General features: G+C 46.4%; 1 protein-coding gene across 17 annotated transcripts in view; it reads right to left on the bottom strand.

The window, feature by feature from the left end:
- The window catches only part of LOC100380688 (calcium-dependent secretion activator 1), a 158319-nt gene that overhangs the window by 115421 nt on the left and 24900 nt on the right, over positions 1-17998 (bottom strand). For all 17 annotated transcript variants that reach the window (XM_045705299.1, XM_045705298.1, XM_045705300.1 and 14 more), the window contains exon 2: positions 2809-2922. In XM_045705299.1, the coding sequence (XP_045561255.1) occupies positions 2809-2922 (114 nt within the window). The remainder of the gene's footprint in view (positions 1-2808; positions 2923-17998) is intronic.

Below are 17998 nucleotides of genomic sequence, written 5' to 3' on the forward strand. Positions count from 1 at the left end.
ACATGTGGGAGCAGTTTAGTAATGTCATTTACTCGAGCTCCGGGATAGGACAATGTTTTTGCACCAGGAACAGTCACATTTCCTACCATGGATCTGCCTAAAATCACAGCTGGAGAACCCTTTATGGACGGGCGAGAGGCTGGATGACTTAAGCCTGTTCCTCCCGGTGCCTGGTGCAGGCCTCCGACAGTTGGAGAAGCCCCAATTAATCCAGAGCAGGGACGGAAGGTTGCAGACGTCAACTTCTAAATCGTAGTAGTAGGCACTGCGGCCGCTGATACAGGCACCCCCAGCGACGAAGGTGCAGGAAAATCAGGCTCCAGGACGGTGAAACTATTCAACAAGTGTGAACGCCGTCCAGTTACCGGTGTAGAAAATGTAAACATTCCACTCTGCGTTTTCCCCAGTTTCTTAGGCTGGCAACCTGCGTGACATATTCAGCCCTAGGTTGAAACTTTTCCTTACTAAATCACACTCTGGCCAGACATCAGTACACACACAGTCTGAGTAGAGAGGAAGTGAGGAGTTGAGAATAATTGCGACAGAGCTCATGTCATTGTTTTAGGTGGAATCTTATGTCGAATGATACATTTGTTATCCGTTTGCACATATAACTTTGTTCAACTTGAGCTCTTTCCACAGATGGCTCTGGCTTGCTGATAACATCTGATCTGATCAGACTCCCCATGTGATTCGACTCCTATATTACTGCCTATACTCAATAATACATCCAATGGTAAATTGAAATAATTTGAGACTGTAATTTGATAGGCAATTGTGGTTCCCAATCAGACAGTTACTATAAAACAAATCTGTTTTCCTCAGTTAAATGTTTGGTGAATACATAGCGTTGCTTTGTCCTCAGTCCTCCTTTGAATACTGTGTGTACCATGATAACATGTTGACCTGAGTTTAGCTGGTTAATCATATTCATTTCAGTTTACATTCTATAAGGCACTCGTTATGTACTGTATTAAAGTATTAGACTCTCCCCTTCATGTCACCATATAATTAAAAAATCCCCCATGTGCTGCATGTATGCCCTTAATAGAGTAAATATCCTAAATATTGGATCCTGCCTTCATCTCAATTCCTACACTTTCTCTTAACTACCCTCCTGGTCCTTCTTTTCTTTCAATGGTATCATCATTATGCCATTATTATGTGTGCACTCACATGTTATTCCCAACAATGGAATCATTATATTTAGCTGTATTAAATGATGTCCAGGACCTACTGTGTGATGAATGAACCTGTTAGATCACATCCACATTATGTCCATAATCTAATTATTCTTTGATACATTAACTCCCTCATATCAAGCAAACACCTACCAGACACTTTGTGGAAAAGTGAAGAGAAACTATTATCTAGTGATGGACTATGGTGTTACTTAGCTAGAGCAGACTGTCTGCTTTTCGTCTTACAGACAAACGTTACTGGCTAACAAGTAATTAGTTAGTTAGCTAACTTTAGCAAGTAGATTCCACTCAACTAAAGGTATAGTATAGTTTATAATCTATTTCCCAATTGCTTTGCTTATGTATCATGTTGAAGCTGGGTTTCCCAAGTCGGTCGGTACTTACTGTTCAAGCTGGCTATCAAGCTAAACAGATGGCTCTAAAGCTCATCTGTTTGAAGTCATGCACCCAAGAAGACTCAGCCAATCACACAACGCAACACTGGACTGGCCACTGGCAAGCATTCGCCTGCCCCCACCAGCCTGAAATCCAATCAAAAGAAAACAGACATTGAAACCCAAAGGTGCCAAGACCTGAGAGAGAGCAACTTGAGAAATTGAGAGTGAAAACTTAACAAAGACTTGCCTATTGTTGGTAGACAATTTGATGCTTTCCAATACATTTTTCACATTTGAACAACGTGTGTTTGCTTACGGTTCTGTATTTTTTTATTACACGATTTTTATTTTTGATCTGCGGCAATGATGTTCTGCTCACTCAAAGTCGCACTTGCAAGCTCTCAAGTTTGGCCTGTGCACTCGTGGGACCCATCCTTTCGGTCTTGGCCAAATATCTGTGCTTTCAACTGGTCTATGCACTCGCAGCACTCATCTACTGCTCACAGGATGCGTCCTCTGCTCTCTCGACTCAGTGTTTACTTGCTCAATGATGTTCCATCTTGTTCAACAACATCATTTCGCACGCGCTCAATTTTAGAGATCAATTTGACACCATACTCCTTTGTTTGTTTTTTTACGTTGAGGGAGAGGTTATTTTCCTGGCACCACTCCACCAGGGCTCTAACCTCCTCCCTAGAGACGGTCTCATTGTTGTTGGTAATCGGGCCTACCATTGTTGTGTCTTCAGCAAACTTGATGATTGAGTTGGAGTCATGCGTAGCCACGGGGCCGAGCACACAACCCTGTTAGGTTATCTCGTAGTATTATAAGACTGTGACAGACTCCAGGGCCCCATTTTTCAAAATGCAATCGGATAGGAATAAATGCATAGAAATATAATTAATAGAACGGGCATATCATTGACTTGAATGCCTGTTCTATTCCTGTGCATTTAACCCTATCTGATTGCCAAAATCCGATAACTTTTGAAAAACTGGGCCCAGGGGGTGAAGACTGCAAGTTAGTCACAGAGATAGAGTTTACCTCCTAGTAGCTCTGGACTGGTAGTAATACTATGGGATTTTGAGAGAGAGAGAGAGAGAGAGAGAGAGAGAGAGAGAGAGAGAGAGAGAGAGAGAGAGAGAGAGAGAGAGAGAGAGAGAGAGAGAGAGAGAGAGAGAGATGGGGTTATGGGTCTGTGGCAGTAGAGAGAGGTTATGTTACTGTACCTCATAGTAACTCTGGACTGCGTTGATGAAAGCTTCGTCAGCCACTATCTGGGTGTCTCCGTTGAGGAAGGCCTTGAAGCGGTCGTTGGTCTGCCGGAGCTGCTGCTCTGTGATCTGGGGAGGCAGAGAACACAATGAGGACACTTCAATTACACAGCAATATAACACAGAGGACATCTCAATGACAGTGATATAACACATAGGACATCTCAATGACAGCCACATAACACAGAGGACAGCTTAATGACTGTGATATAACACAGAGGACATCTCAATGACAGTGATATAACACAAAGGACATCTCAACGACAGTGATATAACACAGAGGACATCTCAATTACAGTGATATAACACAGCCATGGGTAGGGATAGATATTCATTAGTCACAGAAGGGAGATGTATGGGCTATAGCTATGGAAGACAGTTGACTTACATTAGTCAAGGTACACTCCCCTATGAACAATTCTTTTTATTTTCGATTTTTTTATTTCAACTTTAACCAGGAAGGCCAGTTGAGAACAAGTTCTCATTTACAACTGCGACCTGGCCAAGACAAAGCAAAGGAGTGCAACACAAACAACAACACAGAGTTGCACATGGAATAAACAATCGTACAGTCAATAACACAATAGAAAAATCTATATACAGTGTGTGCAAATGAGGTAAGATAAGGGAGGTAGGCGATAGATAGGCCGTAGTGGTGAAGTAATTACAATTTTGAAATTAAACACTGGAGTGAAAGATGTGCAGAAGGTGAATGTGCAAGTAGAGATACTGGGGTGCAAAGGTGCAAAAAATAAATAACAATATGGGGATGAGGTAGTTGGATGGGCTATTTACAGATGGGCTATGTACAGGTGCAATGATCTGTGAGTTGCTCTGACAGCTGATGTTTAAAGTTAGTAAGGGAGATATGAGTCTCCAGCTTCAGTGATTTTTGCAATTCGTTCCAGTCATTGGCAGCAGAGAACTGGAAGGAAAGGTGGCCAAATGAGAAATAGGCTTTGGGGGTGACCAGTCAAATATACCTGCTGGAGCGCGTGCCATGGGTGGGTGCTGCTATGGTGACCAGTGAGCTGAGATAAAGTGGGGATTTACCTAGCAAAGACTTATAGATGACCTGGAGCCAGTGGGATTGGCGACGAGTATGAAGCGAGGGCCAGCCTACGAGAGCATTCAGGTCGCAGTGGTGGGTAGTATATGGGGCATTGGTGACAAAACGGATGGCACTGTGATAGACTGCATCCAATTTGCTGAGTAGATTGTTGGAGGCTATTTTGTAAATTACATCGCCGAAGTCAAGGATCGGTAGGATGGTCAGTTTACGAGGGTATGTTTGGCAGCATGATTGAAGGATGCTTTGTTTTGTGAAATAGGAAGCTGATTCTAGATTTAAATTTTGGATTGGAGATGCTTAATGTGAGTCTGGAAGGAGAGTTTTCAGTCTAGCCAGACACCTAGGTATTTGTAACTGTCCATATATTCTAAGTCAGAACCGTCCAGAGTAGTGATGCTGGATGGGCGGGCAGGCAGGTGCAGGCAGCGATCAGTTGAAGAGCATGCAATTAGTTTTACTTGCATTTAAGAGCAGTTGGAGGCCACGGAAGGAGAGTTGTATGGCATTGAAGCTCATATGGAGGTTTGTTAACACAGTGCCCTAAGAAGGGCCAGAAGATTACAGAATGGTGTCCTCTGCATAAAGGTGGATCAGAGAATCACCAGCAGCAAGAGCGACATCATTGATGTATACAGAGAAAAGAGTCAGCCCGAGAATTGAGCCCTGTGGTACCCCCATAGAGACTGCCAGAGGTCCGGACAACAGGCCCTCCAATTTGACACACTGAACTCTGTATGAGAAGTAGTTGGTGAACCAGGCGAGGCAGTCATTTGAGAAACCAAGGCTGTTGAGTCTGCCGATAAGAATGTGGTGATTGACAGAGTCAAAAGCCTTGGCCAGGTCACTGAAAATGGCTGCACAGTATTGTCTTTTATCGATGGCGGTTATGATATCGTTTAGGACCTTGAGCGTGGCTGAGGTGCACCCATGACCAGCTCGGAAACCAGATTGCATAGCGGAGAAGGTACGGTGGGATTCAAAATGGTCGGTGATCTGTTTGTAAACTTGGCTTTCTGTCACGTCCTGACCAGCAGAGGGAGCAATTGTATTAGTTTTGGTCAGGACGTGGCAGAGATTTTGTGTTACGTGTGAGTAGGGTGTTGGACTCCCAGTTGAAGGCAGGTGTGTTGAGTTGCCTTTGAATGGGAGTCCTATATAGTAGGGTGTGTTTTTCCTTGTGGTTGTGGGTAGTTGTTTTTGCACTGTGTTTGTTAGCCTGCAAAACCGTTCCTGTCGTTGTGAGTATTGTTTATTGTTTTCCCTGTGGATGCTTTACGTGCTTTATTAAAGAAATATGAGTATCCACATTCCCGCTGCGCCTTGGTCCATTTCTGACGACAGACCTTACAGAACTACCCACCACAAAAGGACCAAGCAGCGGAGGAGGAAGGAGCATCGGGTTGATGAATGGACATGGGAGGATATCCTGAACGGCAAGGGATCCTACATATGGGCAGAGATCCTGGCTCGAAGGGATCGCCTCCCATGGGAACAGGTGGAGGCAGCCAGGAGAGCGGAGGCAGCAGGAAAAGAGAGCGAACGTTATGCTGGAACACGGCTGGCGAGGAAGCCGGAGAGGCACCCCCAATAAAAAAATTGGGGGGGGCACACGGGTAGTTTGGCTAGGCCAAGGAAGAGCCGTAAGCCAGCTACCTGTGATTACATGGAGGAGCGTATGAGGTGGAGGGCGCCATGTTTCGCTGAGGTGCGCACTATCTTGCCTATACGCACGCACAGCCCAGTCCGCCCTGTACCAGTGCCCCGCATGTGCCAGGGCGAGATGAGCATCGAGCGTGAAGGGGTGATGCCAACCCTGCGCTCAAGACCGGCAGTGCGCCTCTACGGTCCGGTGTTTCCCGCTATACGCCCTAGCATGGAGGTGCATGTCTCCAGGCTGGCATGTCCAGTACCAGCCCCACACATCAGGCATCTAGTGCGTCAGCCCAGCCTCGCCAGTCAAGAGTCACCAGAGCTGCCCGTCAGTCAAGAGTCGCCAGAGCTGCCCGCCAGTCAAGAGTCGCCAGAGCTGCCCGCCAGTCAGGAGTCGCCAGAGCTGCCCGCCAGTCAGGAGTCGCCAGAGCTGCCCGCCAGTCAGGAGTCGCCAAAGCCGCCCGCTAGTCAGGAGCTGCCAGAGTGGCCCATCTGCCCGGAGATGCCAGAGTGGCCCGTCTGCCCAGAGATGCCAGAGTGGCCCGTCTGCCCGGATGAGCCAGAGTGGCCCGACTGCCCGGATCAGCCAGAGTGGCCCGACTGCCCGGAGCTGCCAGAGTGGCCCGACTGCCCGGAGCTGCCAGAGTGGCCGGACTGCCCGGGTCTGCGAGAGTGGCCCGTCTGCCCGGGTCTGCCAGAGTGGCCCATCTGCCCGGGTCTGCCAGAGTGGCCCGTCTGCCCGGGTCTGCCAGAGTGGCCCGCCTGCCCGGAGCTGCCAGAGTGGCCCGCCTGTCCTCCGGCCCAGCCCGAGTGGCCCGCCTGTCCTCCGGCCCAGCCCGAGTGGCCCGTCTGCCCGGATCTGCCAGAGTGGCCAGTCTGCCCGGATCTGCCAAGGTGCCTCGCCTGTCCTCCGGTCCAGCCCGAGTGGCCCGCCTGTCCTCCGGTCCAGCCCGAGTGGCCCGCCTGTCCTCCGGCCCAGCCCGAGTGGCCCGCCTGTCCTCCGGCCCAGCCCGAGTGGCCCGCCTGTCCTCCGGTCCAGCCCGAGTGGCCCGCCTGTCCTCCGGTCCAGCCCGAGTGGCCCGCCTGTCCTCCGGCCCAGCCCGAGTGGCCCGCCTGTCCTCCGGCCCAGCCCGAGTGGCCCGCCTGTCCTCCGGCCCAGCCCGAGTGGCCCGCCTGTCCTCCGGCCCAGCCCACGTTGTCTGCCTGTCCTCCGGCCCAGCCCGAGTGGCCCGCCTGTCCTCCGGCCCAGCCCAAGTGGCCCGCCTGTCCTCCAGCCCAGCCCAAGTGGCCCGCCTGTCCGGATCAGCCAGAGTGGCCCGACTGCCCGGAGCTGCCAGAGTGGCCCGACTGCCCGGAGCTGCCAGAGTGGCCGGACTGCCCGGGTCTGCGAGAGTGGCCCGTCTGCCCGGGTCTGCCAGAGTGGCCCATCTGCCCGGGTCTGCCAGAGTGGCCCGTCTGCCCGGGTCTGCCAGAGTGGCCCGCCTGCCCGGAGCTGCCAGAGTGGCCCGCCTGTCCTCCGGCCCAGCCCGAGTGGCCCGCCTGTCCTCCGGCCCAGCCCGAGTGGCCCGTCTGCCCGGATCTGCCAGAGTGGCCAGTCTGCCCGGATCTGCCAAGGTGCCTCGCCTGTCCTCCGGTCCAGCCCGAGTGGCCCGCCTGTCCTCCGGTCCAGCCCGAGTGGCCCGCCTGTCCTCCGGTCCAGCCCGAGTGGCCCGCCTGTCCTCCGGCCCAGCCCGAGTGGCCCGCCTGTCCTCCGGCCCAGCCCGAGTGGCCCGCCTGTCCTCCGGCCCAGCCCGAGTGGCCCGCCTGTCCTCCGGCCCAGCCCGAGTGGCCCGCCTGTCCTCCGGCCCAGCCCACGTTGTCTGCCTGTCCTCCGGCCCAGCCCGAGTGGCCCGCCTGTCCTCCGGCCCAGCCCAAGTGGCCCGCCTGTCCTCCAGCCCAGCCCAAGTGGCCCGCCTGTCCTCCGGCCCAGCCAAAGTGGTCCGTCTGCCAGGGTCAGCCCGAGTGGCCCGTCTGTCCGGCGCAGCTATCGGCGCCACCGAAGTGGGCGACGCCGAAGGTGGAGCGAGGTTCACGTCCCGCACCTGAGCCACCTCCAGGATAGGTGGGTTGGGGAGGGAGGGTGTAGCACCGTGCCGTCGTTGACGGCAGCCACCCTCCCTTCCCTCCCTTATTGTTTAGGGGGTATTGTTTATTGGTTTTGTTGGGGTATTGGGGATTTTTTTGTGTTTTCTTTTTTAACCTGTTAGGGCTAGGGGGCAGCATTTGCACGTCTGGATAAAAAAAATGTACCCGATTTAATCTGGTTACTAATCCTACCCAGTAACTAGAATATGCATATACTTATTATATATGGATAGAAAACACTCGAAAGTTTCTAAAACTGTTTGAATGGTGTCTGTGAGTATAACAGAACTCATTTGGCAGGCAAAACCCTGAGACATTTTCTGACAGGAAGTGGATACCTGATGTGTTGTATTACCTTTAAACCTATCCCATTGAAAAGCACAGGGGCTGAGGAATATTTTGGCACTTCCTATTGCTTCCACTAGATGTCACCAGCCTTTACAAAGTGTTTTGAGTCTTCTGGAGGGAGATCTGACCGAACAAGAGCCATGGAACGATGATGTCCCATTAGACACCTGGCGCGAGTTCATGTTGGGTACCCTCGTTCCAATACGTTATAAAAGAGTATGCATTCGTCCACCTTGAATATTATTCATGTTCTGGTTAAAAAGGCCCTAATGATTTATGCTATACAACGTTTGACATGTTTGAACGAACGTAAATATATTTTTTCCCCTCGTTCATGACGAGAAGTCCGGCTGGCTTAGATCACGTGCTAACAAGACGGAGATTTTTGGATATAAATGATGAGCTTTTTTGAACAAAACTACATTCGTTATGGACCTGTGATACCTGGAAGTGACATCTGATGAAGAGAATCAAAGGTAATGGATTATTTACATAGTATTTTCGATTTTAGATCTCCCCAACATGACGTCTAGTCTGTATCGCAACGCGTATTTTTCTGGGCGCAGTGCTCAGATTATTGCAAAGTGTGATTTCCCAGTAAGGTTATTTTTAAATCTGGCAAGTTGATTGCGTTCAAGAGATGTAAATCTATAATTCTTTAAATGACAATATAATATTTTACCAATGTTTTCTAATTTTAATTATTTAATTTGTGACGCTGACTTGACTGCCGGTTATTGGAGGGAAACGATTTCCTCAACATCAATGCCATAGTAAAACGCTGTTTTTGGATATAAATATGAACTTGATAGAACTAAAAATGCATGCATTGTCTAACATAATGTCCTAGGAGTGTCATCTGATGGAGATTGTAAAAGGTTAGTGCATCATTTTAGCTGGTTTTATGGTTTTGGTGACCCTGTCTTTGAATCGACAAAACATTACACACAACTCTTGTAAATGTACTGTCCTAACATACTCTAAATTTATGCTTTCGCCGTAAAACCTTTTTGAAATCGTAAAACGTGGTTAGATTAAGGAGATGTTTATCTTTCAAAGGGTGTAAAATAGTTGTATGTTTGAAAAATTAGAATTTTGACATTTATTTGGATTCAAATTTGCCGCTCTTGAAATGCACCTGCTGTTGATGGAGTGCACCACGGGTGGCACGCTAGCGTCCCACCTAGCCCATAGAGGTTAAGGTGCATTCCGGGGTCTGCACCTTGAGGGGGGGTACTGTCACGTCCTGACCAGCAGAGGGAGCAATTGTATTCGTTTTGGTCAGGACGTGGCAGAGATTTTGTGTTACGTGTGAGTTGGGTGTTGGACTCCCAATTGAAGGCAGGTGTGTTGAGTTGCCTTTGATTGGGAGTCCTATATAGTAGGGTGTGTTTTTCCTTGTGGTTGTGGGTAGTTGTTTTTGCACTGCGTTTGTTAGCCTGCAAAACTGTTCCTGTCGTCGTAAGTATTGTTTATTGTTTTCCCTGTGAATGCTTTACGTGCTTTTATTAAAGAAATATGAGTATCCACATTCCCGCTGCGCCTTGGTCCATTTCTGACGACAGACCTTACACTTTCAAAGACCTTTAGAAAGGCAGGGTAGGATAGATATAGGTCTGTAACAGTTTGGGTCTAGAGTGTCTCCCCCTTTGAAGATGGGGATGACCGCGGCAACTTTCCAATATTTGGGGATCTCAGACGATACGAAAGACAGTTTGAACCGGCTATTAATAGGGGTTGCAACAATTGCGGCGGATAATTTCAGAAAGAGAGGGTCCAGATTATCTAGCCCAGCTGAGTTGTAGGGATCCAGATTTTGCAACTCTTTCAGAACATCAGCTATCTGGATTTGGGTGAAGGAGAAATGGGGGATGTTTGGGCAAGTTGCTGTGAGAGATGCAGAGCTGTTGACCGGGGTAGGGGTAGCCAGGTGGAAAGCATGGCCAGCCGTAGAAAAATGCTTATTGAAATTCTCAATTATGGTGCATTTATCGGTGGTGACAGTGTTTCCTAGCCTCAGTGCAGTGGGCAACTGGGAGGAGGTGCTCTTTTTCTCCATGGACTTTACAGTGTCCCCGAACTTTTTGGAGTTTGTGCTACAGGATACACATGTCTGTTTGAAAAAGCTAGCCTTTCCTTTCCTAACTGCCTGTGTATATAAGTTCCTAACTTCCCTGAAAAGTTGCATATCATGGGGGCTATTTGATGCTAATGCAGTATGCCACAGGATGTTTTTGTGCTGTCAAGGGCAGTCAGGTCTGGAGTGAACCAAGGGCTATATCTGTTCCTGGTTCTACATTTTTTGAATGGGGCATGCTTATTTAAGATGGTGAGGAAGTCACTTTTAAAGATTAACCAGGCATCCTCTACTGACGGGATGAGGTCAATATCCTTCCATGTCGATTAAAAAGGCGTGCTCGCTGAAGTGTTTTAGGGAGCGTTTGACAGTGATGATATCTATGAGGGTGCCCGTGTTTACAGATTTGGGGTTGTAACTGGTAGGTTCATTGATTGTTTGTGTTAGATTGAGGGCATCTAGCTTAGATTATAGGACTGCCGGAGTGTTAAGCATGTCCCAGTTTAGGTCACCTAACAGTACGAGCTCTGAAGATAGATGGGGAGCAATCAATTCACAAGTAGAAGCTCAAATTGTTTGGCCACAGACCTGGGTAGCATGACAGAACTCTGCAGGCTATCTCTGCAGTAGATTGCAACTCCAGCCCCTTTGGCATTTCTATCTTGTTGGGAAATGTTATAGTTAGGGATGGAAATTTCAGGATTTTTGGTGGCCTTCCTAAGCCAGGATTCAGACACGGCTAGGACATCCGGGTTGGCAGAGTGTGCTAAAGCAGTGAGTAAAACCAACTTAGGGAGGAGGCTTCTAATGTTAACATGCATGAAACCAAGGCTTTTACAGTTACAGAAGTCAACAATTGAGAGTGCCTGGGGAATGGGAGTGGAGCTAGGTGCTGCAGGGCCTTGATTAACCTCTACATCACCAGAGGAACAGAAGAGGAGTAGGCTAAGGATACGGCTAAAGGCTATAAGAACTGGTTGTCTAGTGCGTTCGGAACAGAGAGTAAAGGGAGCAGGTTTCTGGGCGCGGAAGAATAGATTCAAGGCATAATGTACAGACAAGGGAATGGTAGGATGTGAATACAGTGGAGGTAAACCTAGGCATTGAGTGACGATGAGAGAGGTTTTGTCTCTATAGACATCATTTAGACCAGGTGAGGTCACCGCATGTGTGGGAGGTGAAACAAAAGGGCTAGCTAAGGCATATTGAGCAGGGCTGGAGGCTCTACAGTGAAATAAGACAATAATCACTAACCAAAACAGCAATGGACAAGACATATTGACATTAGGGAGAGGCATGCGTAGCCGAGTGATCATAGTGGGAAGCTTGGCGAGCTGGAGACACGGCGATTCAGAGAGTCTTTTGTAGCCCCCTCAGACGGTTACGTCGGTAGACTAGTCGTGTTGGATCAGCAGGGCTCCGTGTAGGCAGTAAAAGGGTCCAGACCAATTGGCAAAATAGGTATTGTAGCCCTAGAAATTTGCTGATGGTCCTCTTCAGCTAACAGTCGATATGCTCTAGGCAGCTAGCGGGCCGTAGCTAGCAGGCTAGCGAATGGGCCTTCAGGGGACGTCATGACGGAGGAGACTGTTGAAACCCATCTGGCGGATTACGTCGATAGACCAGTCGTGATGGAATTGGCGGGGCTCCGTATCGGCAATAAAAAGGGGTCCATGCCATTTGGCAAAATATGTATTGTAGTCCAAGGAGTGGCTGATGGACCTCTTCTGCTAGCCAGGAGATGGGCCTAGCACAAGGCTAGTTCCAGGCTCACTGGTGCTTGCTTCGGGACAGAGACAGTAGCCAGGGGGTAGCCACTCGGATAGCAGCTGCGATGATCCAGGTGAAAAGGTTCAGAGCTTGAAGTAGGAAACCGGAGATGTGGAGAAAAAGCAGTCCGGTATGCTCTGGGTTGAATCGCGCTGTGCAGACTGGCAGGAGTTAACCGGGCTAAGGTTAGCTGATGACCGCTAGCAGTGGCTAACTGACTACTAGCTAGTAGCTAGCTGGCTAGCTTCTGTTGTGGGTTCTGGTTCTAAAGTATAGAAAATAGCAGATCCATACCACATTGTGTGAGGCGATTGCAGGAGAGTATGTTGAAACTGAGGTTAAAAATATACAAAATATATACCAAATACAGCTGTATATACGAAGGGAAAAAAGATATATACACGGGACATGACAAGACAAAGACAAAGACGTCTGAACTGCTACACCATCTTGTATTTATTTGGACAGTGAAGATAACATTTGTAAATTTGACTACAGCATTTTGGATTTGAGATCAAATGTTTCATATGAGGAAAGAGTACGTAATGCCTCCTTTTATTTGAGGGTATTTTCATACATATCTGTTTTTCCGTTTAGAAATACACCTTATGTATTTCACCTTATGTCCCCCATTTGAATTAATTTATTTCATAAGTATTATGACAAATTCACTTATCTATTAAGGTAGTCAAAAGACAAGTATTGTACATTAATGTGGATGCTACCATGATTATGGATAATCATGAATGAATCGAGAATAATGATGAGTGAGAAAGCTACAGATAAACAATGATCATACCCCCCAAAAAATTATACTGTATTGGTAATGGTGAGAGGTTAACATTTTTTGTGGGGTATGATCTTTGTTCCTCTGTAACTTTCTCATTATTATTATTTACAATTAATTCCTGATTATACAGTTAATTCTCATGGTAGCATCTATATTAATGTAGAAGTGTTCAGAAACATATTATATTCTTACCTACAATAAAAGGGGCTCCAAAATGACATCATACATTATTCACCATTCAGTTCTTATTGGGCCAAACATAATCTAAAACACAATCAAAATAAACAGCAAATGCATCCAACAAGTTTGTAAAGTCACAACTTGATGTAGTCATTGCAAGGAATATGGCACCGAATACTAAACTTTTGACTACATTAATACACTATAAGAGAATTTGTCCAAATACGTACAGTACCAGAATCATGCAGTAACCGAGAAGGTGTTTAACAAATCAAAATATATTTTAGATTTTAGATTCTTCAAAGTAGCCACCCTTTGCCTCGATGACAACTCTGCACATTCTCGGAATTCTCTCAAAAATGCTTTTCCAACTGTTTTGAAGGAGTTCCCACATACGGTATGCTCAGCGCTTGTTGGCGGCTTTTCCCTCTCTCTGCGGTCCCAAACCATCTCAATTGGGTTGAGGTTGGGTGATTGTGGAGGCCAGGTCATCTGACGCAGAACTCCATCACTCTACTTCTTGGTCAAATAGCCCTTACACAGCCTGGAGGTGTGTTTTGGGTCATTGTCCTGTTGAAAAACAAATGATAGGCCCACTAAGTGCAAACCAGATGGGATGGCGTATCGCTGCAGAATGCTGTGGTAGCCATGCTGGTTAAGTGTGCCTTGAATTCGAAATAAAACACAGACAGTGTCGCCAGAAAAGCACCCCCACACCATCAAGTGTGGGGTGCTCAATAAGCTGTATAAGGCCATAAACAAAGAGGAAAACGCGCATCCAGAGGTGACGCTCCTAGTGGCAGGGGACTCTACCAGCATGTTAAATGTGCAACCAAGACAAAAAAATCTCCAGACCACCTTTACTCCACACACAGAGATGCGTACAAAGCTCTCCTTTGCCCTCCATTTGGCAAATCTGACCATAACTCTATCCTCCTGATTCCAGCTTACAAGCAAAAACTAAACCAGGAAGCACCAGTGACTTCATCGATGAAGAAGAGGTCAGATGATGCACTAAGTTAACCTGCCTAAATGACTACCGACCCGTAGCACTCACGTCTGTAGCCATGACGTGCTTTGAAAGGCTGGTCATGGCTCACATCAACGCCATTATCCCAGAAACCCTAGACCCACTCCAATTTGCATACCGCCCAAACAGATCCACAGATGATGCAATCTCTATTACACTCCACACTGCCCTTTCCCACCTGGACAACAGGAACACCTACGTGAGAATGCAATTCATTGTCTACAGCTCAGCGTTCAACACCATAGTGCCCTCAAAGCACATCACTAAGTTAAGGACCCTAGGACTAAACACCTCCCTCTGCAACTGGATCCTGGACTTCCTGACGGGCCACCCCCAGGTGGTAGGGGTACGTAACAACGCATCTGCCACGCTGATCCTCGACATGGCGCCCCCTCTTGGGTGCGTGCTCAGTCCCCTCCTGTACTCCCTGTTCACCCATGACTGCACGGCCAGGTATGACTCCAACACATCACTAAGTTTGCCGATGACACAACAGTGGTAGGGCTGATCACCGACAACAATGAGACAGACTATAGGGAGGAGGTCAGAGACCTGGCAGTGTGGTGCCAGGATAACAAGCTCTCCCTCAACATGATCAAGACAAAGGAGATGATTGTGGACTACAGGAAAAGGAGGACCCAGCACGCCCCCATTCTCATCGAAGGGGCTGTAGTGGAGCAGGTTGAGAGCTTCGAAGTTCCTTGGTGTCCACATCACCAACAAACTATCATTTCCAAATTGATTGACATTAATGTCTTTAAGTAATGATGGGCTGTCATTTCTCTTTTCTTATTTGAGCTGTTCTTGCCATAATACTGACTTGGTCTTTTACCAAATAGAGCTATCTTCTGTATACCAACCATTTCACAACACAACTGATTGTCTCAAATGCATTAAGAAGGAATGAAATTCCACAAATTAACTATTGACAAGGCACACCTGTTAATTGAAATGCATTCCAGGAGACCACTTCATGAAGCTGGTTGAGAGAATGCCAAGAGTGTGCAAAGCTCTCATCAAGTCAAAGGGTGGCTACGTTGAAGAATCTCAAATATAAAATATATTTTGATTTGTTTAACACTTTTTTTGGTTACCACATGATTCCATATGTGTTATATTATAGTTTTCATGTCTTCACTATTATTCTATAATATAGAAAATAGAAAAAATTAAGACATTAAAATAACATCAAATTGATCAGAAATACAGTGCTGTCACGTCCTGACCAGTTTAGGTATTATTTGTATTGTAGTTTGGTCAGGACGTGGCAGAGGGTATTTGTTTTATGTGGTTCGGGGGTTATGTGTATTGTAGAGGTTTTGGTGTATGTTCTGGGTTTTGTGTTCTATGTTGTATTTTCTACGTTCTGTCTAGTTTAGTTTTTCTATGTTTAGGTTTGGGTGTGGACTCTCAATTGGAGGCAGGTGTTTCTATTTTCCTCTGATTGAGAGTCCTATATATAGGTATGTGTTTGGGGTTGTTAATTGTGAGTAGTTGTCTTTAACACTGCTGTTGTGAGTATAGCCTGTTAAACTGTCTTCTGTCGTTCTTTTGTTTATTGTTTTTCCCGTGTTCACATTCATTTTAATAAATAATTATGATGAGCACGCAACCCGCTGCGCCTTGGTCCTCTCTCTCCTACGACAGCCGTGACTATTGTATCTGGAAACAGTAGATTTTCTATGGAATATCTACATAGGCGTACAGAGGCCCATTATCAGCAACCATCCCTCTAATGTTCCAATGGCATGTTGTGTTAGGTAATCCAAGTTTCTCATTTGAAAGGCTAGTTGATCATTAGAAAACCCTTTTGCAATTATGTTCGCACAGCTAAAAACTGTTGTTCTGATGAAAGACGCAATAAATCTGGCCTTCTTTAGACTAGTTGAGTATCTGGAGCATCAGCATTTGTGGGTTCGATTGCCGGCTCAAAATGGCTAGATACAAAACTTTCTTCTGAAACTCGTCAGTATTCTTGTTCTAAGAAATTAAGGCTATTCCATGCGAGAAATTGCCAAGAAACTGAAGATCTCGTACAATGCTGTGTACTACTCCCTTCACAGAACAGCGCAAACTGGCTCTAACCAGAATAGAATGAGTGGGAGGCCCCGGTGCACAACTGAGCAAGAGGACAAGTACATTAGAGTGTCTAGTTTGAGAAACAGATGTCTCACAAGTCCTCAACTGGCAGCTTCAACAGTGAAGAGGCGACTCCGGGATGCTGGTCTTCTAGGCAGAGTTGCAAAGAAAAAGCAATTTCTCAGACTTGCCAATAAAAATAAAAGATTAAGATGGGCAAAAGAACAGACACTGGACAGAGGAACACTGCCTAGAAGGCAGTTGCCTCTTCACTGTTAACGTTGAGACTGGTGTTTTGCTGGTACTATTTAATGAAGCTGCCTTAATTTCTCAGAAGAAGAATATACTGACGAGTTTCAGAAGAAAGTCTTTGTTTCTAGCCATTTTGAGCCTGTTATCGAACCCACAAATGCTGATGCTCCAGATACTCAACTAGTCTAAGGAAGGCCAGTTTTATTGCTTCTTTAATCAGAATGACAGTGTTCAGCTGTGCTAACATAATTGCAAAAGGGTTTTCTAATGATCAACTAGCCTTTCAAATGAGAAACTTGGATTAGCTAACACAACGTGCCATTGGAACACAGGAGTGATGGTTGTTGATAATGGGCCTCTATAAGCCTATGTAGATATTCCATTAAAAATAAGCCGTTTCTGGCTACAATAGTAATTTACAACATTAACATTGTCTACACTGTATTTTTGATGAATTTGATTTCATTTTAATGGACAAAAAAATAGATTTTCTTTCAAAAACAAGGACATTTTTAATTAAGTGACCCCAAACTTTTGAACGGTAGTGTAAAAATACCCTAAAGTAAAAGGTGACATTCTGTATTGTTGCCACATATGAAAGATTTGATCTGAAATACAAATGCTGGAGTATAGAGTCAAATTCACAAATGTTTTCTTCACTGTCCAAATAAATATGGAGGGGAGTGTAGTTCCCTGTTTTGAGAAGATAAATGTTTGGGGTGTTTCATAGCTCTTGATTTGATTGCTTCTGACAAGGTAGGAACGTTTGTAGTGCTGAGCATAAGAAAACAATCTGCATATAAACTGTACATTTCTAATGATAGTCTTAGCCTATCTGAAAACTGTATCTGAAATATATCTGAAATATGTTATATTGCACCTTCTGTCTTTGCTAGGATTTGTGCAGACTTCGGGCGCCGACATAGATGGCCGCCTCACTTCGCGTTCCTTGGAAACTATGCAGTATTTTTTTTAAAATAATTTTAATGTATTATTTCTTACATTGTTACCCCAGAAAATCTTAAGTTTTATTACATACAGCCGGGAGGAACTATTGTATATAAGAGCAACGTCAAGTCACAAACATTACGACCAGGAATACGACTTTCCCGAAGCGGATCCTCTTTTTGGTCCACCACCCAGGACAATGGATCGGATCCCAGCCGGCGACCAAAAACAACGGCGCCTCAGAAGGGGTAGACGGAGCAGTCTTCTGGTCAGGCTCCGTAGACGGTCACAACGCCCACTGCTCACGAGCATACTACTCGCCAATTTCCAGTCTTTTGACAACAAGGTAGACAAAATCCGAGCAAGGGTTGCCTTCCAGAGAGACATCAGAGATTGTCACGTTCTTTGTTTCACGGAAACATGGCTCACTCTGGATACGTTATCAGAGTCGGTACAGCCACCTGGTTTCTTCACGCATCGCGCCGACAGAAACAAACAGGGCGGGGGTGTATGCCTTATGATTAACAAGACGTGGTGTGATTATAACAACATACAGGAACTCAAGTCCTTTTGTTCACCTGACCTAGAATTTCTTGCAATCAAATGCCGACCGCATTATCTACCAAGAGAATTCTCTTCGATTATAATTACAGTCGTGTATATCCCCCCCAAGCAGACACATCGACGGCCCTGAAAGAACTTTATTGGACTCTATATAAACTAGAAACCACATATCCTGAAGCTGCATTTATTGTAACTGGGGATTTTAACAAGGCTAATCTGAAAACAAGGCTTCCTAAATTTTATCAGCATATCGAATGCGCG

Source organism: Salmo salar, chromosome ssa22, assembly GCF_905237065.1.
Source record: "Salmo salar chromosome ssa22, Ssal_v3.1, whole genome shotgun sequence".
Lineage (NCBI taxonomy): Eukaryota > Metazoa > Chordata > Actinopteri > Salmoniformes > Salmonidae > Salmo > Salmo salar.